The sequence below is a fragment of the Typopeltis vanoorti genome, chromosome 16 (assembly GCF_054136105.1).
Source record: "Typopeltis vanoorti isolate ZY-2024b chromosome 16, IOZ_Tvanoo_1.0, whole genome shotgun sequence".
In the NCBI taxonomy this organism is placed as follows: Eukaryota; Metazoa; Arthropoda; class Arachnida; order Uropygi; family Thelyphonidae; genus Typopeltis; species Typopeltis vanoorti.
The window spans coordinates 100,374,079-100,400,131 of NC_143564.1; the positions used below are offsets into that span (position 1 = coordinate 100,374,079).

The 26,053-nt window shown below is 35.8% G+C and overlaps 1 protein-coding gene across 4 annotated transcripts in view; it reads left to right on the forward strand.

The window, feature by feature from the left end:
- The window catches only part of Rbcn-3A (rabconnectin-3 alpha), a 984,230-nt gene that overhangs the window by 316,377 nt on the left and 641,800 nt on the right, over positions 1 to 26,053 (forward strand). For all 4 annotated transcript variants that reach the window (XR_016549602.1, XM_090406519.1, XM_090406521.1 and 1 more), the window contains exon 22: positions 22,093 to 22,595. Coding sequence is in view for 3 of the 4 variants with exons in the window: in XM_090406519.1 (XP_090262645.1) it covers positions 22,093 to 22,595 (503 nt within the window). In the remaining variant the exon portion in view is untranslated. The remainder of the gene's footprint in view (positions 1 to 22,092; positions 22,596 to 26,053) is intronic.

Sequence of the window (26,053 nt, forward strand, 5' to 3'; positions counted from 1 at the left end):
TCATTTCTTTCTCCCCTTCAGCATGAATCGACTATTCTTGGAAAGACGCGAAGCAGGGACCTACAAATGGTGGGTGAACTATACATGTCCCTCAAGGAAATGTGCTTTGCATTATGGGAGATACTGAGACAAGGAGTGATGAGTTCTTGGTCCACCTTTACTACGAGTTGCCTCAGTCCTGAAGATACTTCAGTCGCAAACTTTGTTTACTCACACTTGGATAAAGGATTAAACTAAATTTATTGTGACAGCAAAGGAAAAGAAGGATTAGCTATAGTATTCAACATTAAATACGAGGCTAATCTTCTTGAATGGCAGGCTGTCTCAAGTAGAGTGATGTGGGCAAATATCAGAATGGGGAACTGGACAATGAGACTTATTTGTGCCTATGGTCCCACAGAAGGTTCTGCTATAAGGTAGAATTGGAGGAATTTTTTGAGGCTTTAAAGAAAGCAACTGACACAATGAAAAAGGAAACATTTTTCCTTGTTGGAGATCTAAATTGCAGAGTAGGAAATGATTGTAAGACATACAAAAATATTTTGGGAAAATTTGGAGAAAAGAGCAAAGCTAATAATAATGGCAAATATTTGTTGTATTTCTGCTCAGGACATGGACTGGTTATTACTAACACCATGTTCCAACATAAAAATGTGCACAAATTCACATGGAGAGAAGAGGCAAGAAATAAGAAAAAGTCTCATTGACTATGTTATTATTGATAGTGATGTTTTCTTCCTGGTGCAGGACACCAGCATGTACAGAGGATTTGAAATTGAAACTATTTAGTCTTGAGCAGTACAAAATTGAATTTCATATTGAAAAGAATAACATGTAAGAAAGTGTTAAAGCGAATAAAATTTGACAGCTCTCAGATGTGAACTGTAGACTAAAATACATGAATATTATTGAAGAAAAAATGAAACAGTTTGAGAATAGGAACCAAACTTTGGAGATTCAGTGGCAAGCCTTGAAGGAAACCCTGATTGATTCAGCCAGAGAGGCATGTGGTGAGGTTGCAAGGATAGAAAAATCAGAACTCCATGGTGGACACAGCAAGTTAAAGAGGCAGTGAAGGAAAAGAAGAAAGCATATCAAAAGTTCCTGGCAAATAAGTCCGCTTGTGGTCTTAGAGAATACAGAGACAAATGTAAGAAAGCTAAACACTGTGTAAAAGTAGCTGATCAAAAGTCATGGGAGAACTTTGGCAGGAACATAGAAAATAAATATCAAGAAGGTGGTAAGATATTCTGAAGATTATTGAAGAAGCTTAGAAATGGTGGAAAGAGTGCTGTAAAAGGAGTTAGAGATGATAAAGATGACATGAAAACGCGAGAAAAAGATATCCTTGAAGTATGGAGTAATTACTTTGAAAAATTGCTAAACGAAACAAGCTGTAATAGCACAGTGATAAAAAACAGTCAACAAGCAGTCAGGAATACATATCCATACTTGAAGTAGAAAAAGGCATCAAAGGCTCGAAATGTGGAAAGGCAGCAGGAGTAGATGATATTCAACCAGAAATGCTGAAGTATGGTGGTATAAAGGTCTTACAGTGGCTGCACTGCATAGTTCAGAAAGCCTGGACAGAGGGACGAATTCCTGGTGATTGGAGTAGAGCTCTTATAGTACCCATATATAAAAAGGGAAATAAAACTGAATATGAGAATTACAGAGGTATTTCCCTGCTGAGTGTGCCTGGTAAGATCTATGCAAGTATACTTGAGAAGCGGTTGAGAAGAATTGTGGAAGAACAGCTTCGTGAAGAACAAGCTGAATTCAGGCCAAATACAGGCTGTCAGGATCAAATCACTTGATGACAAATAGTTGAAAAATTATGGGAATATAACAGAGATCTGTATTTGAGTTTTGTTGATCTAGAAAAGGCATATGACAAGGTGTCAAGGCAGAAGCTATTCAATACGCTACAGTTATATGGTGTCAATGGGGCATTATATCAAGCAATACTTAAGTCTTTATTTGAGTTGTAAGTCAACAGTTAGAATTGAAAGAAGTACAGGAAGATGGTCATCATCATCATGAAATTCCTGCCATGTACCCTCAAGGGGTGTACAGGATATGATAGTAATACATGAAAAAATTACATCATTATTAATTTCCTATCTACAATTTTCCTCCAAATCAGTCTGTTACTTGTCAAGACTCCAACATTATCAGATCTTATATTTCTATCGTCTAAAGCACTTTGTACAGTATCAATCCACCTATATCTTGGTCTTCCTCTAGGTCCTTTTGCTGCCAACCTGGCAGAGAACACTTGTTTTGCTAATCTTTCCTCGCCCATTCTGTTTAAGTGACCATACCACCTGAGATTAGCTCTGCTAACACATTCCTGGATTCTGACAATGTCAAGTTCTTTCCTAATATCCTCGTTTTTAATATGATATTGCCATTGATGCCATCTGTTCACACCTATAATCTTTCTCAGGACTCTCATATCTGTGGTCTCTAGTCTTTGGTCAAGTGTTTTACTTCTGACCCAGCTCTCAGATCCATAAGTTAAAACTGGTTTGAACACTGTCTTGTACACAGCTAATTTAGTGTTCCGACTAATTTCTCTCTTATTCCATATGAATTTATTCAATTGACTTCCCACCATACCAGCTTTGCTTATTCTGTTGTCTATTTCTATATTTAATTTACCATCTTCAGTAAAAATCATGCCTAAATATCTGAAATGTTTTACTTGTTCCACAGGTTCTCCATTCACAACACAGTTGACATTTTCATTGATTCTGCCTATTTTCATTGTCTTTGTCTTTTTATTGCTGACCTTCATACCATATCTATTACAACAGCTATTCAATTTAGTCAGAGTATCTTGCAGACTTGTAGCGGATTTATTTAGAAGTATAACATCATCCGCATAAAGCAAAGAGCTGACATTAACATCTCCAATTTTGATATCATGTTTAATACCACTTTCCTTCATTATGTGATCCATATAGATAATGAATAACAGAAGGGATAATGTACATCCTTGTCTCACACCAGATTTAACATTAAACCATCTTCCTGTACTTCCTTCAATTCTAACTGCTGACTTACAACTCAAATAAACACTAAGTATTGCTTGATATAATGCCCCATTGACACCATATAACCACAGCGTATTGAATAGCTTCTCTCTTGGCACCTTGTCATATGCTTTTCCAGATCGACAAAACTTAAATACAGATCTTTGTTATATTCCCATGCTTTTTCAACTATTTGTCGTAAAGTGAAGATCTGATCCTGACAGCCTCTATTTCGCCTGAATCCAGCTTGTTCTTGACCAAGCTTTTCTTTCACAATTCTTCTCAACCGTTTCTCAAGTATACTTGCATAGATCTTGCCAGGAACACTCAGTAGGGAAATACCTCTGTAATTCTCACACGCAGTTTTATTTCCCTTTTTATTGTATGGGTACTATGAGAGCTCTACTCCAGTCATCGGGAATTCGTCCCTCTGTTCAGGCTTTCTGAGCTATGCAGTGCAGCCATTGTAAGACTCTTATACCACCATACTTCAGCATTTCTGGTCAAATATCATCTACTCCTGCTGCCTTTCCACATTTCAAGCCTTTGATGGCTTTTTCTACTTCTAGTATGGATATGTATTTCTGACTGCATGCCTGGTCAATGTTTTTTACCACTGTGCTGTCATCACTGCTTGTTTCATTTACCAGTTTTTCAAAGTAATTACTCCATACTTCAAGAATATCTTTTTCTCCCGTTTTCATGTCACCTTTATCATCTCTAATTCCTTTTACAGCACTCTTTCCTCCATTCTTAAGTTTCTTCAACAACCTCCAGAATATTTTGCCGCCTTCTTGATATTTATTTTCTATATTCTTGCCAAAGTCCTCCCATGACTTTTGTTTAGCTAGTTTTACACAGTGTTTAGCATTCTTGCATTTGTCTCTATATTCTCTAAGAGCACAAGCTGACTTATTTGACAGGAACTTTTGGTATGCTTTCTTCTTTTCCATCACTGCCTCTTTAACTTCCTGTTTCCACCAGTGGAGTTCTGATTTTTTTATCCTTACAGATAACCTCACCACATGCCTCTCTGGCAGAATCAATCAATGTTTTCTTCAGAGTTTGCCACTGAATCTCCAAGGTTTGATTCCTGTTCTCAAACTCTTTCATTTTTTCTTCAATAATCTTTGTGTATTTTAGCCTACAGTTCATATCTGAGAGCTGCTCAACTTTTATTCGCTTTAAAACTTTCTTACATGTTATTCTTTTCAATATGAAATTCAATTTTATCCTGCTCAACACTAAATAGTGATCACTTCCAATTTCAAATCCTCTGTACACTCTGGTGTCCTGCACCAGGGAGAAAAGATCACTATCAACAATAACATAGTCAATGAGACTTTTCTTATTCCTAGCCTCTTCTCTCCATGTGAATTTGTGCACATTTTTATGTTGGAACATGGTGTTAGTAATAACCAGTCCATGTCCTGAGCAGAAATCCAACAGATATTTGCCATTATTATTAGCTTTGCTCTTTTCTCCAAATTTTCCCAAAATATTTTTGTATGTCTCACAATCATTTCCTACTCTGCTATTTAGATCCCCAACAAGGACCAACTTTTCATTTTTCATTGTGTCAGTTGCTTTCTTTAAAGCCTCAAAAAATTCCTCCACTTCTACCTTATAGCAGAACCTTCTGTGGGACCAATGGCACAAATAAGTCTCATTGTCCAGTTTCCCATTCTCATATTTGCCCACATTACTCTACTTGAGACTGACTGCCATTCAAGAAGATTAGCCTCGTATTTTGTGTTGAATACTATGGCTACTCCTTCTTTTCCTTGATTGTCATTGCCTTAATATAACATTTTGTATTTATTGCTCAGAAAGATCTCACCAGTTTTGGTCTTTTTTGTTTCAGTCACCCCTATTATGTCGATCTGGTACTTATCTGATTCCTCAGCTATTTCCATTTCTTTGCCATTCAGGCTTCTTATGTTGATAGTACTGATCTTTAACTCTGGTGATGTTGAGTTGGGGTTTGTGTTCAGATTTGTCTTTATTTGAGTTGTAAGTCAACAGTTAGAATTGAAAGAAGTACAGGAAGATGGTTTGGTGTTAAATCTGGTGTCAGACAAGGATGTACATTATCCCCTCTGTTATTCATTATCTATATGAATCACATTATGAAGGAAAGTAGTATTAAATCTCATATCAAAATTAGAGATGTTAATGTCAGCTCTTTGCTTTATGCAGATGATGTTATACTTCTAAAGAAATCTGCTTCAATTTTGCAAGATTCCCTAAGTAAATTGAGTAGCTGTTGTAATAGATATGGTATGAAGGTCAACAATAAAAAGACAAAGACAATGAGAATAGGCAGAATTGTTGAATATGTCAACTGCATTGTGAATGGAAAAACTGGAACAAGTAATACATTTCTGCTACTTAGCCACGATTTTTTGTGAAGATGGTAAATTAAATATGGAAATAGACAACAGAATCAACAAAGCTGGTTTGGTTGGAAGTCAATTGAATAAATTCATATGGAATAAGAGAGGAATTAATCGGAACACTAAATTAGCTGTATACAAGACAGTGTTCAAACCAAAACCAGTTTTAACTAATGGATTTTCAGAGCTTGGTCAGAAGTAAAACACTTGACCAAAGACTAGAGTCTGCAGATATGAGACTCCTGAGAAAGACTAGATGTGTGAACCAATGGCATCAATGGCAATATCATATTAAAAATGAGGATATTAGGAAAGAACTTGACATTGTCTGCATCCAGGAATGCGTTAGCAGATCCAATCTCGGGTGGTATGGTCACTTAAACAGAATGGGCGAGGAAAGATTAGTAAAACAAGTGTTCTCTGCCAGGTTGGCAGGAAAATGTCCCAGAGGAAGACCATGATATAAGTGGATTGGTATGGTACAAACATACCAATCCACTTATATCATGGTCTGATAATGTTGGAGTCTTGACAAGTAACAGGCAGATTTGGAGGGTAATTGTAGATAGGAAGTTAGTAATGATGTAAATTTTTCATGTAGTACTATCATATCCTGTACACCCCTTGAGGATACATAGCAGGAATTTGATGATGATGATGACTGCAAACTTCTCAAATATTTTCTATCACTCAGTTTTCAGTAGCCTCTAGTTTAATGAGCTTGTGTTTGTTTGGAAGTTGATAGGTGTAGGATCCACCACCATTGAAGGTGTTGCAGTGGATTTAGTTTTTGCAGATGGCCCAGACCTCATCAAGTTCAATGTGCTTCCTTCTAGTTGTGGTCACAAGAATATTACATTATCTTCTTAGCTGTCAACTTTGCAGTCTTGTAATTCTTATTGTCTATCCTGAGGAGAATGTCTTCATCCCCCCCCCCTATTCAACCCAGCTTCTTTAAGCTTAGAGTGTTATATGATAGTTGGTACTACACTTGGTAGTGCAACGGCATAGAAACTTCCAGCCTGTTGAGCATATTTTCACAGCAAGAAATTACTCAGCCAATGGCAGTCTCATGACCAAAAGAAGCAACAGCTTGTTCATATGAGAAGTCAGTGGAGGGTTACAAGAATTGCATGATCAGTCAGATGGCAGCACAATAGAATAGTCATCTGAGAAACAGCATTTTGATTCTGTTGTGGATACAGGCATAGCAGCAGATAGGCTCATAAAGTTGCACTCCAGCTAAAACCAAGAAATTGTAGGTATAATAAGCATATGAAGACTTAATAATGGATTGTTAGATTTTGAATGAAGAATTTTCATTCTAGAAAATTTTCATTCAGGATTTAACAAGTGTAATAAATCAACAAGGAGATGCTTGTTCTTAAGTAAAGAGCAGACTGTAAAAAGTGCTATAAATCGGATACCTTAATATGGAATTTATTTAATCTAAGCAACATGATCTGTTTAGTAAACTGTAACAATTAAGAGGTATGAAATATTTGTCGTGAGATAAAATCAAAAGTTCAAATTCGATGGCAAAACTTTCGAGTGAATGCTTTCCCTAAGGCAGTGGCACTTGCACGGAGAACAGTGCGTGCTCGTATTTCTTGGAAGATACGGAGGTGAGGATCGTCCCATGTACACAAGGAGACACGGTATAGGGGACTCCTGTGCGTGAAAAGGATCGGTACTGAGCGTGAAAAAACATAGCAGTAAAGAGGGTGCCAAAGGTGCAAGATAAAAAGAGTCTGCTCCCCTTCGAGAGAGAGAGAGAGAGAGGGAGAGGCTTTTTTTTCGTTCTTTGTTGATGTCGGGTCTCTCTCTCACCTCTTCATGGACCCCAGACTGCCTTTGGTAGTTTGATGTCGACAACCGTCATTCCAGAGTCCTGGCTCGGTATGTTTTCAGAAAGGAATAACTGAGTACGATAGTCAAGTCGACAATGCAGACGATGACAAATAGCAACGGGACGAGTCAAGAGTGGACACAACGACAGCCTTTCGAGCTAGCCAGTTCGAAGGACCGCCATGAGTGACCCTGTGGGTCAAAGCCAGTCTGAGACATTCTAGTCACATTAGAGGAAGAAGGACCGAGCAGTGTAAGCTGAATTAAGAACTAAGTAACGGGCCTGTTGAACATCCTGAAAATTGGTAATGTACAGCTTTTAGTTTTCCTTTTGAAGAGAAGAACTGTTGTATGATACTGTGCAAGGACATTTAGTATAGAACTCTTAAGTGATTATTGTAGATAGCAAGTGCATAACTCCAATGATCGTTTCTTTAGAGAATCTTAAATAGATGCATTGTGTCAATAATCTTATGTGAAGTAATTAACAAAATTAAGTAGATTAATTGTATGGGTGCAAATTTTTTCAGTATATTGTTTGGAGGGAATGTTTAACCTTGTAGAGAGAGCTCATGATAGAATCCAGTCGAGCTGAGATTTAGTTGTCCTAAATTGCTCCATAACTTAAAATGATATTAATTTAGTAGAGTGTATGTATGTGAACCCTGTAATCTTATGATCTCAATAAATGTGCTTTGTATTTGGCCTGAGATTGAATTCAATGCACCACTCATTTAATCTAAAACCAGAGCAGGATAGAATAGTAAGTCAATAACGACGACTGCAAACGACAATTGTCAAAGGTGATATAGATAATTAAGCACGAAGTATTAATGGTAGATTGATCATCGCTGTATGTTAATCTGAGAGTTTTTCCTTGGTTAAGGAAACCTTCTAACCTAATGATATTGGCTGGCGCAGTGAAACAAATAAATTTGCCAGTATCTAGTCGGGAAATATCTCCAGACAGTAATAACAAAGGATTTGTCTCCAGTCTGAGGTAAACCCTTTGTCTAAGTAGTTAACGCACGTGATCAATCTAGCAATCGACAAGATTGTATAGATAACTCCTATATCTAGCACCGAAGCTCATATTAAAGTTAGGGTCTTAAACGTAAATGAGAAAAGGTTAGAGATAAATAAGAGAAGAGGTATATAAAATTAAATAATAAACAACGAACCAAGGGACATAACAGGATAATATATGGAATTGTTATGCACATGACTGTCCATATAAAGTTATTCAAAGCTTCATAGATAAATACGTACCATCACCATCTACTGTCGCATATATGTTGCGCTACTGCCAATAAGCTATTTCAGAATACGGCTACAAGATAAAAATATTATTTAAGGAAGTTACATTACGTATCAGAAGCCAAAGAGGCAGCATGTTAGAACATAACAACATCTGCTAAACGCTCTTATACCAAGAATACAATGGTAAAGAATGCATTTTTGAAAATTATGGAGACAACTACCGTGTTTGAATGAAAACTTTAGTTTAATATAACTAAAATCTACAATTCGACGTTTCGACCTTTATATCAAGGTCATCTTCTGGAGCATACAACTATACACAGAAAACAAGCTACACTACAATCAAACTGGTTTGTTAAAGATACTGACCAACCGCTACAACAATTGTTGGCCTGACCTCTGGTGAAAAAAAAAAAAATATATATATATATATATATAATATATATATATAAAAAAAATTATACATCAACGCTAGAGTCCTATTATTAGTGTTATCTATTGGTTGTAGAAATACATTGGGTGCAACAACAAGTAACTATCTATATACATATAATAACAACATGTTATACCCGTACATTCCAGCCAGTTGGTATGGAATGGCTTTTAATAATAGTTGTAGATTGGCTAGAGTCCTGACTTATGCTGGATCTTATATATTAGGTAGGCTGAATGTGTGCCATCCAGATCCTTGGAATTTTCATGCCTTCTTTGTTGTTGATATTTGGATGGTTTATCAGGATTTCGCAGGATTGCTTAAATTTTCTTTCGTACCAGGTTTTTGCGGTGTGAGGAGCAAGTGCTTTTCCAGTTGATTTGGTGTAAGGTGTTTAGTGCATGGTCTGAGAGGCCTGCTTAACCATAATGGTTATATTTAATGTGTCTAATGTGTTCTTTCTTGCATGTAGGGATTGTCCATCCTGTTCACCAATTGTATGGTAAGTTACAGGTGCAGCGGATGCAATAGACTCCAGGATGTGCTAATGGGAGGAGAGGATCCTTAGAGGAGTTGAATATGGTTTTAAGTTTAGTGGGTGATTTAAAGGTGGCATTGAGGTTATAATGTTGTAGGATTCTATTGATTTTTTCTGATAACCCTTTAATGTATGGGATGGTTTTACTGTAATCTAGATTTGTTTTTGTTATAGTTTTATAGAGTATTTTATTAACAGTATTTTTGTTATAGCCATTATTTATGAATGTGTCACTAATGATTTTTAGTTGTTGTTTCAGGGCTTGCTGGTTAGAGCAAATAGTTGTGGCTCTGTTTTTAAGGGTGTTAATGACTCCATATTTTTGTGATGGGTGGTGGTATGAATTAGCATGTATGTATTGGCCAGTGTGTGTCGGTTTTCGGTAGACCATGAAGGATAGACTGCCTGAAGGAAGACGTGTGACTAGTTTGTCTAGGAATGGGAGTGAATTTTGGTTTTCGATTTCGATGGTAAATTGTATGCGTTCGTGTTGTTTGTTCAGGTGGCTCAGGAATGTGTTTAGTGTTTGTCACCTGTGTGGCCAGATCGCGAACACGTCATCAACGTATCTAAGCCAGACTGTTGGTCTTAGCGTGGCGGAATCAAGAGCCCTTTTCTCGAAGGTTTCCATGTAGAAGTTAGCGATTCGGGGGAATAGTGGTGAGCCCATGGCTGTACCTTCTTTTTGTAGGTAGAATTTGTTTTGCTATACGAAGTAACCGGACTTTAGTACGTGGGCAAAGAGGGCCGTAATGTCGGGCGGAAATTTGTTCTGCAGTAGGAGAATTGTGTCATTGATGGGGACATTAGTGAAAAGGACAGAAACGTCAAAACCGACTAATAAGTCGTCTTTGTCGAGTATTATGTTTTTAATTTTATTTATAAAGTGTTGTGTGTTTTTTATGTAGAGAGGGGAATGACCTACCAACTCCTTGAGTGTTGCCGCTAATTTCTTGGCTAATTTTCAGTCTACCGAAAACCGACACACACTGGCCAATACATACATGCGAATTCATACCACCACCCATCACAAAAATATGAAGTCATTAACACCCTCAAAAACAGAGCCACAACTATTTGCTCTAACCAGCAAGCCCTAAAACAAGACCTAAAAACATTAGTGACACATTCATCAATAATGGCTATCACAAAAATACTGTTAATAAAATACTCTATAAAACTACAACAAAAACGAATCTAGATTACAGTAAAACCATAGCCATCCCATACATTAAAGGGTTATCAGAAAAAATCAACAGAATCCTACAACATTATAACCTCAATGCCACCTTTAAATCACCCACTAAACTTAAAACCATATTCAACTCCTCTAAGGATCCTCTCCTCCCATTAGCACATCCTGGAGTCTATTACATCTGCTGCACCTGTAACTTACCGTACATTGGTGAAACAGGACGGACAATCCCTACACGCAAGAAAGAACACACTAGACGCATTAAATATAACCATTATGGTTAAGCAGGCCTCTCAGACCACGCACTCAACACCTTACACCAAATCAACTGGAAAAGCACCTACTCCTTACACCGCACAAAAACTTGATACGAAAGGAAATTGTGTGGTGTAAAGAGCGGGTGCTTTTCCAGTTGATTTGGTGTAAGGTGTTGAGCACGTTGTCTGAGAGGCCTGCTTCACCATAATGGTTATATTTAATATGTCTCATGTGTTCTTTCTGGCGTATAGGGATTGTTTCACCAATGTACTGTAAGTTACAGGTGCAGCGGATGCTATAGACTCCAGGATGTGCTAATGGTAGGAGAGGATCCTTAGAGGAGTTGAATATAGTTTTAAGTTTGGTGGGTGGTTTAAAGGTGGCATTGAGGTTATGATGTTGTAGGATTCTATTGATTTTTTCTGATAACCCTTTAATGTATGGGATGGCTATGGTTTTACTGTAATCTAGATTCGTTTTTGTTGTTGTTTTATGGAGTATTTTATTAATAGTACTTTTGTTATAGCTGTTATTTATGAAAGTGTCGCTGATGATTTTTAGTTCTTGTTTCAGGGCTTGCTGGTTAGAGCAAATTGTTGTAGCTCTGTTTTTAAGGGTGTTAATGACTCCATATTTTTGTGATGGGTAGTGGTATGAATTTGCATGTATGTATTTGCCGTATGGTGTATGTCGGTTTTCAGTAGACTGTGAAGGAAAGACTGCCTGAAGGAAGACGTGACTAGTGTGTCCAGGAACGGGAGCGAATTTTGATTTTCAATTGTGATGGTAAATTGTATGCGTTCGTGTTGTTTGTTTAGGTGGCTAAGGAATGTGTTTAGCATTTGTCGACCGTGCGGCCAGATCGCGAACACGTCATCTATGTATCTGAGCCAGACTGTCGGTCTTAGCGTGGCGGAATCAAGCGCCCTTTGCTCAAAGGTTTCCATGTAGAAGTTAGCGATTGGGGGGAATAGTGGTGAGCCCATGGCTGTACCTTCTTTCTGTAGGTAGAATTTGTTTTGCCACACGAAGTACCTGGACTTTAGTACGTGGGCAAAGTGGGCCGTAATGTCGGGCGGAAATTTGTTCTGTAGTAGGAGAATTATGTCATTGATGGGGACATTAGTGAAACGGGCAGAAACGTCAAAGCTGACTAATAGGTCGTCTTTGTCGAGTGTTATGTTTTTAATTTTGTTTATAAAGTGTTGTGTGTTTTTTATGTAGGAGGGGGAATGACCTACCAAATCCTTGAGTGTTGCAGCTAATTTCTTGGCTAAATGGTAATTGGGACTGTCTATTCCTTCCACGATTGGTCGAAGGGGCACATTTTGTTTGTGTATTTTCGGGACCCCGTATATTCTGGGGGAGTTGGCGTAGTGGGGTTTGAGTTTTTTAACCGTATCTGGGGGCCAAGAAGTGACAGACTTGAGTAGTTTCTCTGTTTTATCCTCTATCCTTTTTGTTGGGTTATAATTTACAAGCTTATACGTGTTGTTATCGGCTACTAGTTGATTCATTTGAAGTATGTATGTTGACCTGTCAAGCACAACAGTGGCATTGCCTTTATCTGATTTTGTTATTATTATGTTTTGTTTGGCTTTTAATGACTTAATTGCTGCTAATTCTGTTTTTGTGAGATTGTTCTCTATGGTTTTCTTAGTGTTTAGGACATTACTTGTTTCTAGTCGTATTTTATCTTCTATGTTGTTAGATAAGGACCTGATGCCTCTTTCTATGTGGCAGATAAAATCCAATTTGTTTACCTTTTTAGGTGCTATTGCATAGTTCAGTCCTTTATTCAGTAGCTTAAGTTCACCGTTGTTCAGGGTGTGGCTTGATAGATTGATCACGTGGTTCTTGCTTGTCGGTGGTTGGTTGCTCCTTGTCTCCCTTGTTTGTTGTTCATTGTTGGGGGTTCTGATTGGATGGATTCCTGTGATTGGCCACCATATTTTGCCGTTGTTTCAAACTGGAATTTGGTCTTGAGTTTTTCTTTATTCTTTTCTAGGGTATATTTGGCCGAATTGTCCTTAATTCTTTCCAGTACTTGTAGAATGTCTGGATTAATACAGTTCGATAGTTCGGATTACATTTTGAACCAGATTCTGTGTTGTAGCTAGGTTTTGGCGGGCAGTTTGAATCTGTTCTCTGAGCATTGCTTTTTCTGTGCAGTCATAAATACGGAGTGCCTTGGCAGATGTAAATTTCTTTTTTAGCCTGATGCAGATAGGAATAATGTTACTGTCTCTGCATCTCTTTAAAAAGGCCAGCCGATTGATCAGGAGGGAAATACGAATCTTTAACTTACCATAGCGATTGCGGCGCTTGTGGATATAATTTCCATGGATGATCTCAATCCTTTCTTTTAGGCTTGCACGTTGACGACGTGTTCGCGATCTTGCCGCACGGGCGACAAACGTATATGCAGATAGGAATGATGTTACTGTCTCTGCATCTCTTTAAAAAGGCCAGCCGATTGATCAGGAGGGAAATACGAATCTTTAGCTTACCATAGCGATTGCAGCGCTTGTGGATATAATTTCCATGGATGATCTGAATCCTTGCTTTTAGGCTTGCACGTTGACGACGTGTTCGCGATCTTGCCGCACGGGCGACAAACGCTAAACACATTCCTTTGCCACCTAAACAAACAACACGAATGCATACAATTTACCATCGAAATCGAAAATCAAAATTCGCTCCTGTTCCTGGACACACTAGTTACACGTCTTCCTTCAGGCAGTCTTTCCTTCACAGTCTACCGAAAACCGACACACACTGGCCAATACATACATGCTAATTCATACCACCACCCATCACAGAAATATGGAGTCATTAACACCCTTAAAAACAGAGCTACAACAATTTGCTCTAACCAGCAAGCCCTGAAACAACAACTAAAAATCATCAGCGACACATTCATAAATAATGGCTATAACAAAAATACTATTAATACAATACTCCATAAAACAACAACAAAAACGAATGTAGATTACAGTAAAACCATAGCCATCCGATATACATTAAAGGGTTATCAGAAAAAATCAATAGAATCCTACAACATTATAACCTCAATGCCACCTTTAAACCACCCACCAAACTTAAAACTATATTCAACTCCTCTAAGGATCCTCTCCTCCCATTAGCACATCCTGGAATCTATAGCATCCGCTGCACCTGTAACTTACCATACATTGGTGAAACAATCCCTCTACGCCAGAAAGAACACATTAAATATAACCATTATGGGGAAGCAGGCCTCTCAGATCATGCGCTCAACACCTTACACCAAATCAACTGGAAAGGCATCCACTCTTTACACCACACAAAAACCTGGTATGAAAGAAAATTCAAGGAAGCCTGTGAAATCCTGATAAACCATCCAAATATCAACAACAAAAGGAGGCATGAAATTCCAAGGATCTGGATGGCACACATTCAGCCTACCTAATATATAAGATCCAGCATAAGTCAGGACTCTAGCCAATCTACAACTATTATTAGAAGCCATTCCATACCAACTGGCTAGAATGTACAGGTATAACATGTTGTTATTATATGTATATAGATAGTTACTTGTTGTTGCGCCCAATGTATTTCTACAACCAACAGATAACACTAATAATAGGACTCTAGCGTTGATGTATAATTTTTTTATATATATATATATATATATATATATATATATTTTTTTTTTTTTTTTTTTTTTTCACCAGAGGTCAGGCCAACAATTGTTGTAGCGGTTGGTCAATATCTTTAACAAACCAGTTTGATTGTAGTGTAGCTTGTTTTCTGTGTATAGTTGTATGCTCTGGAAGATGACCTTGACATAAAGGTCGAAACGTCGAATTGTAGATTTTAGTTATATTAAACTAAAGTTTTCATTCAAACACGGTAGTTGTCTCCATAATTTTCAAAAATGCATTCGGATCACCGTGCAAGCCTAAAAGAATGGTAAAGAAAGTGTTAGAAGTTGTATTGACACGTGAAAATCTTGTCTCCTCACAACTACAACAACTTTGAATGGTTACTTACTATCTCCTTAAAGCAAATAAAAAGAAAAATCTTGGGGCAAAAATGGTTCCACTAAATGAAAATCCTTTTATTTAAAAAAAAAAAAAAGAACACGAATATCACCAAGACGTCTCCAGACCTTTCAACAGATGGGTTCATTAACGATCTTCTCCTGCAGGAGGATAAAACAAATAATATACTTAGTGACCTAGAGGGAGTCAAGTTGATGATCTCTTAGATATTTTTCTTGATGAAGAAGAAATGATGGACACTGGTTGGTCACAATTCTTGGAAAAAAAAAAATCTAAGACAGTTTAAAAAAAAATTCTTGAAATAGGAAGCTAGATGATACATGAAAAAATAAAATAACATATTGGAAACATTTCTACTGTGCAATTGCCATGGATTCTAACAAGACATCAAGGCTTGCATGCAGAAGTCTATGCTAGTGTGCTTCTACTTGCAGCTTGGTGATGATTCTGCATTATGAAGTATAATAACTATCATTTATAAGCACATGACAGGGATTGAGCCTGTCCGTGTGGAGTTGCCATCCTATGGGAAACCCCCCCCCCTCCCTCCAACAAGTCCCATAATACCAATATACAGACAGTTGCCATCAGACTCTCATTTGGAACTCTGATACCAGTATGCTGCATCTATCGTCCTTCTGCAAGAGTTATCTCTCAGGATGACTTTGATTACATCATATTGCAGTTAATCCTCCACTTATTTTTAATGGAGACTTAGAAGAATGCAGCACTTTATTCAGGAGGGGCCCGAACATATATTAGAGGAAGAGTTGTGGAGTGTATGTTGGACAACAATCTCTCCTTCTTGAAAACTGGAAGCAACACCTTCCACCTGCCTACCTGAACATTCATTATCATCAAATTTCTGACATGGGCCCTCAAGGTGTGTACAGGATATTATGATAGGGTACATGAAAAAATTGCATCATTACTAACTTCCAACTAACAATTTTCCTCCAAATCAATCTGTAATCTGTCAACACTCCAACATTATCAGATCTTTTATTTCTTTCTTTTAAGCCACTTTTTACTGTATCACTCCACTTATATCTTGTTCTTTCTCTGGGTCTTTTTTCCTTCCAACCCAGCAGAGAACATTTGTTTTGCTAACAATTCCTAATATCCTCGTTTTTTAATATGATATTGCCATTGATGCCATCTGTTCGTGCACCTAATCTTTCTCAGGACTCTCATATCTGTGGTCTCTAGTCATTGGTCAAGTGTTTTATTTCTAACCCAGCTATAAATGTACTCAGTTGATTTCCTACCATACTGGCTTTGTTGATTCTGTTGTCTATTGGCATATTTAATTTACCATCGTCACTAAAAATTGTGCCTAGCTAGCTGAAATATTTTGCATGTTCTATAGCAGTGGTGTTCAACCTCTTTTTACTACGTGAGCTACTTTTCTATAAAAAGTTATTCGGCAAATAAACAACTAAAAAAACACACAACTAAAAATTTTATTTGTGTATTTAAAAATTTATTTATCACTTTTAATTATTTTAATACAACAACAAATATATATATATATATATTGGAATAAAATATTTATTTCTCTATTTTGGAAAACCAAAGTTAGAAAAAAACAACAGATTGATTACAAACTCACAAGCTACAGGAAATGCTGGTTGATTTAAAAAAAAAAAAGTTAATGTGAAATTTGGCATTGTTTGGACTTCGCAATATTTTCAAAGTCAAGTTGATGTGATGAAGTAGCCAATCGCAGACAATCATCCAAATGATCATTTGTAATTTGGTTACTTAATTGATTTTTTATGACGGTCATATTTGAAAAAGCGAATTCTGGCAAGTATGTCGAAACACGACAGAATTTTTCACGCAGTATCAGTTAATATTGGGAATTTTTCATGTGCATACTTCTAAATGACTTCATTGTTTATTGATTTTAAATGTAAACTATTCTAAATGTTTATTATCTCAAGTTCTACTTCAGCTTGATTTATATCAAACAGCCCACTAATTTTATTTGAAATTTCTGTGATGTTCAAGTTTTCTTGAAATGGATTATTGATAAAAGATACAATCATTTCAGTTTTATTAAAATCTTTAAATCTTGAAGTTATTTCTTCCTCAACTAATTCTATTTCATGAATAAATTCTTTTAAATCATAGTGAAGCATTTCTTGATTTTGTTCAAATAATTTTAATAAATATGGGAGATATCTAAATTTGCAATCATTTATATTTTTCTTTAATAAAAGTAAGTATTGTTGGAAAGTTTTTATTGACCTTAACATGTCAATTAAATTTTTATCTCTACCTTGATACTTGATAACAGGGCGGCTTCCTCTCTGACAGCAATTCTGGAACCGGGACCCCTTCTGCTTGCTTCAGTCCCTTTTTATTAGGCCTCCTCTGAGACCTTGCATGAAGTTTGGCAACCCCCAAAGAATCAGTATGAGTCTTTTATCTTAAGTTTCAAGTTTGGCATGCCTTTTGTTCTCCTCCGCTTTCTTTTGATTGTAAGTTGCCGGCCACCGGAAAGTTGTTTGACTTTTTCTGACTGACTTCAGAAATGTTTACGCTTAGAGCATGCAAGCCTTTCTCATACATACAAGTTTCAGTAACAATCTTTCTAATGCCACCACTACAGCTTCGGCAACAAAAACATTGCATTTGTTTATATCACTCTAACATATTCTTATTGAAGCAGTATATACAGTTAATTTTAAAAGAGTTATTTACAAAAACATCTAATACAAACTATATCAAGACAAACAAAGTTTATTTTTTTACAATATTCACTTGGGACTTAACCTAAGTAAAAAAACGATGTAATGTGCTTTGGAATATTTAATATTTAAGCTACAATCAAGTTTTTACACTTTGCTTATAATCGTATTCACTCAGCTCGCTGTTTGATTTCCACTGATCCAAATTAATTCATTTACCTGGTCTTATAAGAAAATTACTGATTTGATAATTTTAACGAAAAATAAATCAACAATAGCAATACACTTGAATCAATTAAAAATAATACAAAATAATGATAAATAAAATATTATGTTTTCAGTTTTAATTAAATTCGTAAGTATGGAGGAATACACAAGAGATAGACCAAAAATCGCTCCGCGATCGACGGGTTGAACACCCCTGTTCTATAGGTTCTCCATTCACGATGTAGTTGATGTTTTCAGTGTTTCTTCCCATTTTAATTATTTTTGTCTTGTTATTGCTGATTTACATACCAAATTTATTATAACAGTTATTCAGTTTAGTTAGGGAATCTTGCAGACGTGTACTGGATTTATTTAAAAGTATTACATCATCTGCAGATTTAACATCAAACCATCTTCCTGTACTTCCTTCAATTCTAACTGCTGGCTTACAAACTCAAATAAAGACTAATTCTCACATTCAGTTTTATTTCCATTTTTTATATATAGGTACTAAGAGAGCTCTACTCCAGTCATCTGGAATTCATCTCTCTGTTCAGGAATTCTGAACTATGCAGTGCAGCTACTGTAAGACCTTTATACCTCCATGCTTGAGCATTTCTGGCCAAATATCATCTACTCCTGTTGCTTTTCCACATTTCAGGCTTTTGATGGCTTTTTCTATTTCAAGTATGGATATCTATTCTTGATTACTTGCCTGTTGAGTGTTTTTTACCACTATGCTGTCACTACTTCTTTCATTTAGTTGTTTTTCAAAGTAATTGCTCCATACATCAAGGATATCTTTTTCTCCAGTTTTCATCACCTTTATCATCTCTGATTCCTTTTTACAGCGCTCTTTCCTTCATTTCTGAGCTTTTTGAACAGTCTGCAGAATATTTTGCTACCTTCTTGATTTTTGTTTTCTACAGTTCACATCTCTGATAGCTGGTCAACTTTTATTTGCTTTAAAACTTTCTTACATGTTTTTCTTTTCAATATAAAATTCAATTTTATCCTGCCCGAGACTAAAATGGTGATCGGTTCCAATTTCAAATCCTCTGTACACTCTGGTGTCCTGCCAGTGAGAAAACATCACTATCAACAATTACATAGTCAATGAGACTTTTCTTATTCCTCGCCTCTTCTCTCCATGTGAATTTGTGCACATTTTTATGTTGGAACATTGTGCTAGTAATAGCACAATGTTCCAACATAAAAGTCCATGTCCTGAGCAGACATCCAACAGGTATTTGCCATTATTAGCTTTGTTCTTTTCTCCAAATTTTTCCGAAATATTTTGTATGTCTGACAATCATTTCCTACTCTGCTATTTAGATCCCCAATGAGGACCAACTTTTCCTTTTTCATTGTGTCAGTTGCTTTCTCTAAAGCCTCGAAAAAATTCCTCCACTTCTATCTTAGTAGAACCTTCTGTAGGACCATAGGCACAAATAAGTCTCATTGTCCAGTTCCCCATTCTGATATTTGCCCACATCAGCTATTTTATCAACTTTTGCAATATGCCTTCTGAACCTTAACTCCTTATCCACCATATCCCCATATCCCTAGCCTCATCAATTTCCTGAAATCCAGTACCATTAATATGATACACTATATTCAACCTTTTCACCCTAAAGTACATAACCTTATATTTTGCAACATTATATTGATGATCGTTATCCTTTGTCCACGATGCCAATTAATTTAAATCATCTTGCAGGATATCTACATAACCTTTATCAACTATTGTTCTCCCCAGTTTTGTATCATCAGCAAACAACTGAATATCCCTTTTTTAATCTTTCCCTATGTCATTGATATTCTAATTAAAGAGTAGCAGCCCTAGTACCTAATCTTGAGGGACTACACTACTCACCATCATTTTCCTAGACTCCACTTTACCATATACTACTCTCTGGTGCTTATCCATCAGCCATCTCCCTATCCATACTACTAGCCCCACATCAATTCCCATTTGTTCCAGTTTTTGTAATAGTTTTCTGTGTATTATTCTGTCAAATGCCTTGACAAAGTTGAGCAGTATCATAGTGTAGTCATTACCTTTATCTAATTCTGCTGTCAGTTTATTATAAAATGTGAATAAGTTACTAAACCCTTTACAAAGACATGCTGCCCCCTAGAGTATTGTATTCCTATCCACCCAATGTTGTATTTTATCTTTCGTCAGCTTTTCCAATACTTTGACAACCACTCCTGATATATTAATTAATCTGTAGTTGCTACCCCTGTCTTGGAGAGCCACCTTTATGCATTGGTACTATCTTATCCTCTTTCCACTCCTTTTAACCTGCCAGAGCTGAGACTTAAAAATGGTATGATGAAAACTCTGCTGCAGTCGCCTGGAATTAATCCTTGATCAGGTTATCTGAATTATGAAGCATAGCCACTCTAAAGCTTTTTTTTATTTTGATATTTAATATTTTCTTTGTTAAATAAAAACTATTTTAATTGTTATTAAATATTAAGATTTAATTTAATCTAAAGAAATTTTAATAAGAGATTTTAATAAAAATCTCTTAAGTAATTAAATTAGAAGGTTCTACAAAATAGTTATCTTTCTTTCTTAAAACATTTGGGCACATCTTTGAAAGAAAAGATGATAATTATGATCTTTAAGTTAGTAGATTTAAAGTATATTAGTAGCTTTATGGATTTATAATATTTGGATAACTCTCTTTTCCATTAAGCTTTGCTAAACAAATATTAGTACTAACGAAAGGAGTAAGCCACATGAATCAGTTTCTCAAATTGTAAATTACAATTTGCAATAAGAATAGAAATAAAGATAGAAATGGAAAAGTTCAGATGAAGTAGTTAATCTACATCTATAGTAATGTTAAAAATGAAGAAAGAGCAGTATGTTTCTGTTTTATATCTATTTAGATAGTAAGGAGATAGAGCAAAAATATAAAACCAGCATTTAAACTGAAAAGGCCCTCCCCCATATGCACTATACTGTTCTAAAGAAAATTCGTTCTGATAATCTATTTCTGTGTTTACTGGTACGCTCCTATACTACTAGTATAGGAGTGTATCCTGTTGTGTTCAGATTACAAAATAATTATAGCAGGAACTTAAACTTAATAGCCAAAACATTCAGAATGGAAATATCATCAGAGAGAGAAAGAGAAAGAAAGAAAGAAAGGATAGCCTGCTGTTTAAAAGACTCCTGTCAGCCTTAATCAGAATCCTGAGTGAAAATAAAATAATTTTCTTGAAATGACTTGGGTGATCTATATTGTATCATGTATAAAAGAAACTGTTATTGACCAAAATTTCTTTACGATAAAAGGAATGATATAAGAGATTTCCTAATTTAAACTAAGTTTGAACGCATTGATTAATAAGAGTCAATAAAATTCTTGCATTATTTTTATGTATTATATGGAAGAGGATAGAAAATGAGAAGTGAAATCTTACACAAAATAGCAGGCTACATGTATTCTGAGATGAGGGAAAAAAGCCAAGAAGTATATCAAAAAGTAAAAATGGACTTAGTATTAAAGGAACATTTTGGGGTGGGGGGGGTCGTCAACTCTAGTCAGAGGATATCTGGTTGGAAAGAGTTGAAGTCAGGGACAACCAGCCAAGTATAAATTGGATCAGAAATGAGACCATAATAAATAAACGAGTCTTAAATACTTGGCACAATGATAATGAATTAACCATTCTGAAATGATTGGGAGAAATATTTCTTGAAATGCATTTATGAAATGAAACTGCATTGTCTCTGCCATGCAAAACTTGCTCTGGAATGGTTAGCCTGTTGTTATATATGTTATTTCATGTGCAATCTAGTGTTTACTATTGTTTCTTTCTTTTATTGTTCTTTTTATTTTGTCAAGTTATGATAAAGAGAGAAAGAAATCAGATAGTCTTTGGAAATAACCATTATGCTACTAAAAGCATACATTCAAATATATCTCACCTTATGTTTTCTAATTGTTTCAGTGTTAATTATTTTCTGTATTTTTATATAATCAGCTTACATTATAAAAAAACGCACAAAATATCAAAAAAAAAAATCCATCTCATTTTATTTTGAATATAGGTTCCAGTGATGTTAATTTCTCTCAAGATTTTACTTTTAACATGTATTATTTAATTTTGTGCTGTGAAAAAAGAATTCATTTCGATTTGTAATTTTATTTTTTAGGACAGCCACTGTATGTAAGCTCTGCTTATAGTGGTCGAATGGCATGTGCTTACAAGCATGGCAGATCTTTTACAAGACCTTCCTCTGAGAATCCATCAGAGCGATTCATAAATATTAGTGTTTCAGTATTCGAGTGTGAATCAACTGGTGGCTCAGAATGGGTTTTGGAAGATACAATCCATTTAAAGAATGTTAGTTTGCCTCATCTTGAGCAGTTCACAGCAGCTGATTTAGGTATTCTTTATAATGCATCAGAAAGGAATCGTCGTACAGTTGATACTCTCATGCAGAAACTAACAGCTAACGATGAATTAGCAGGTGAACATGGGCCTAATTTACAGCGTCTGTTGTCAGTTCCTAGTTTTACAACCCTTCAAACTCTTAGACGAGCAATAACTGAAAAGGGTAATCAGAGTCTGCTCACACAAAAATCATTAGTACAACTGGATTGGGTTTCTACTGAAGATGGGTCTCATGTTCTTACAGTAGCTTTAGGATCAAAGGTAAGTTTATTATGTACTTTAAAAAATTTTTTGGAATTGGATTAATATTGTAAAGAATTTGTATTTAGTTTTTTCTGCTCTTTTGAAATAAAATTTGAAGATGCTGATTTCATTCATAAAGTTCAGTTTATGCACATATTACTAATATTTATACAGTATAGTTTTAGAAAAAGTTTTTTTCCCCTTATCTATGATGCAAATAAAAGAAATATTTTTATTTCTAAAATATAACTGCTCCACACAATAAAATCACGCACACAAAAAAAAAACCCCACTGACGTTTGTATCATCTTCACAAAAGTACAAAGCATCAGTTGTGTAAGATATAACCAAACACTTATGAGAAGTACTGGGCATTAAAAATAGAATAACAGATATCTATAAGAATACAGTTCTGCATGATCAAAGTTTATTTTGTTGTTGTTTCTGCAGATTTGACTCAACAACATTTTGCCTCTCAATGCCACAAATTTCTTTGGTATGCTACAAGGCAAGTTGTTGACTGTATCCATAATGAGTTTATGACACCACACTCATATTGTCATTTCTTACATTTCTCTTTCCTGTCTAGACTTCGTTTTATTGCCTAAGTCATCAGATGCAGGTATTGCGTTCGATATGATAAAGATCCAAGCTGTTATAACCATGCAGCATTCTGATACCTTGTCTCTCCTCAGGTATTCTTTCCCCTAGGAAGAAAGCGATGTAGAGTTGCGAATCACAATGAAAATAACACTAATGGCTTTGAGGGTATATCATGTGAGGCAGATGTTTTTAAGGATATTTAGTGGGATGTTGTTATATACCAGGGAATAGAAAAGGTGGTGAGCAGGAAATGTTTAGGTAAATTAGTCTGGCATGCAAAGCAAGTATGGGAAACTTCAAAGATAGTGACATAAACATTGCTCAGTAATAAAGATTCTGAATTGTTGGATTTCTTGACTGACAACTATCATAGGAATCATCTGGAGGGAACACAAGGAGTCAAGAGTTTTGGATTTGGTCATAGCATCAGAAGATCTGATTTTGACTGAAATGTCATACTTGTTCCTGCGTTTGGTGAGAGTGACCAAATAGTACTGGTTTGGAGGATGAACAAGTATATGGAGGTATCAAGGCAGAAGGAATTTATGTGGAATTATAAGGCAGGGAACTATCATAGACTTAAAACCCAGTTTGCATTAGGACAATGGATGAAAGAATTAGAAGCAAGAGGGGTCACTAGTGCATGGTAGATATTTAAGGAACAAATTGTTAACAGCCTTTGCAGATTGCATACCGCAAGTAAAGAAGATAAAGAAATTTAAAGTCAAATGTATGAAATTAAAGAGTAATTGCAGAGGAAAAATGAGATTATGGAAATATAAAGAGAGAGGTAGATAGAGAAGAGTTGCATGAGGAATATCATGAGGAATACTACTGCAAATGAGAACAAGAAGGTTAGCTCCATCAACAAGGTTATTGGAGATGTGGGGAAGGTTAATGAAAATGAATCAACCTCCAAAATATAGTGTAGATCATCAGAGAGAATACATTGGAATTACAGAAAGTCGAGAGGCATTTAAATGAACATAGGGAGGAGAAGAAAATTAAGCAGCAAAATAAGAAACAACAAAGCACAGCAGGTAAGTCAGGAAGTAACTGAAATCAGGTAAGTGATGTTTGTAAAAAGAAAGGTGTTTATTTGGTATGGTGATTCTAATAAAACATGCTATTGATGAGTTAGTGATAACTTTGAGTTTTCCCCCAGTGAAAATCAAGAATGTAAAGAAAGCAATTCAAAAGCAGAAAAGAAAAGTAAATGAGATTGTAATTGTAGTAGGTACTAATGATTTAACTAACTAGCAATGAGTTCAGTATGAGAGAGGACATGAAAGGGCTGTTGAAAGCGGTGAGAGTGAAGAGTGAGAAATTGAAAATCATCAGTATTTTACCTCAATATTATAAAAATGAATAAGGGCTATGATGGCAAACGATTCGATGCAAAGGCTGTAGAAGGAATGGATGTGAGTTTTTGGATATGTGGAATGAGTGTGAGGAAAGATTAGATTTGTATAAGAGGGATGGCCTGCACCTGAATGCATTTGGTTACAGGAGTCTAGAAAAACTAATAACTGGTATGAGACCTAACATGGAGTTAGGTCTCATCTCATATCACAGAGACCTAAAACTAAATTATAAAGGGAGGAACGATGAGAATGTGAGTGTAAGAGCGACAAAGTTATATAACTGTATTAATGATGGGAATGGGCTTTGTAATGAAAACATTGACGAGGAGAGAACAATTTCGACTTTGTGTTTGACAGGTTCAGACCCATCAAACATGTGCAAAGATTCTACATGTGTAAGGCATTAGAGAAGAATAGAGATCTGCAAGTTGTCCAACTGTGTCATGCAGACAAGAGTATACAAAAGAACATGCAGGTAGATTATTTTCTGTACACAAATGCTAGGAGTATCAGAAACAAAGGGGTAGAGTTTGCTGCCTTAGTCAATATGTTGGGACCTCAGATTGTAGGCATTAGTAAGATCTGACTATCAGAATGAAACATACTAACTGGTATCGAATGTAACAGGTACACTATTTTTAGGAAGGAAAGAGAGAATAGGAGGGAGGGAAGCATGCCACTAATGATATTGGATGACTCAAATTCGGTTAGAGTATTAGGCCAGTGGCGAATTCTTCATGCTTGCTATGCTTGCTGCAAAAGCTAATTACTTGAGAAAGAAGTAATATTTATTTGTTAATAAATGCATGCATTTTTAAACATTCCATTTAGGCTTTTATTTTTGTAGATAGAAGACTTTTTAAGCTTGCGCAGCAATAATTGAGCTTTGCATTGTGTATCGAAGGCTGACGCTAGTCAAGCTACCATGGCTTGCGGGAGCATCCAAGTCCTCGCTTCAGCACTGTGATTTCATGCGTGCGCATAGCCATTTCCACTCCTTCCATGTCATATCCATGTTGCTTAAACACGGGCCATACGCAGCCAAAGTAGCTCTAGCCAGTGAGCTTCAATCAGCCTTTACAAGTGGGTGTGTGCTGCTTGGGAAAATTAAGTTACAACCAACTTTTTATGACGATGTTATTGACCAGTTCATAAGAACTGTAGGGTAGAATTTGTATTCAAGTAGCTAAATTGAAAAAGATAGAATATCATTTGTAAAATAAATGTTGTATTTGTATGATTAAATGTACATAAATTTCTAAATACAAGTAATCCTCGTATAACACAGTACTTATACAACGCAGTTTCCATATAACACGGTCTAAAATTCTAGTAACCCTTGTTGAATGCAGTACTTATACAATTTATACAAATTATAGTAACCCTTTATCTTTTCATATGTTTTTCACCACACGACTAAAAAATCAAATTTTATCTTTGTTAAATTTGTGTTTGCCTGTATCCCACATGTAATTATAAGTAGCGAATTTATATTAGAGGAAATACATT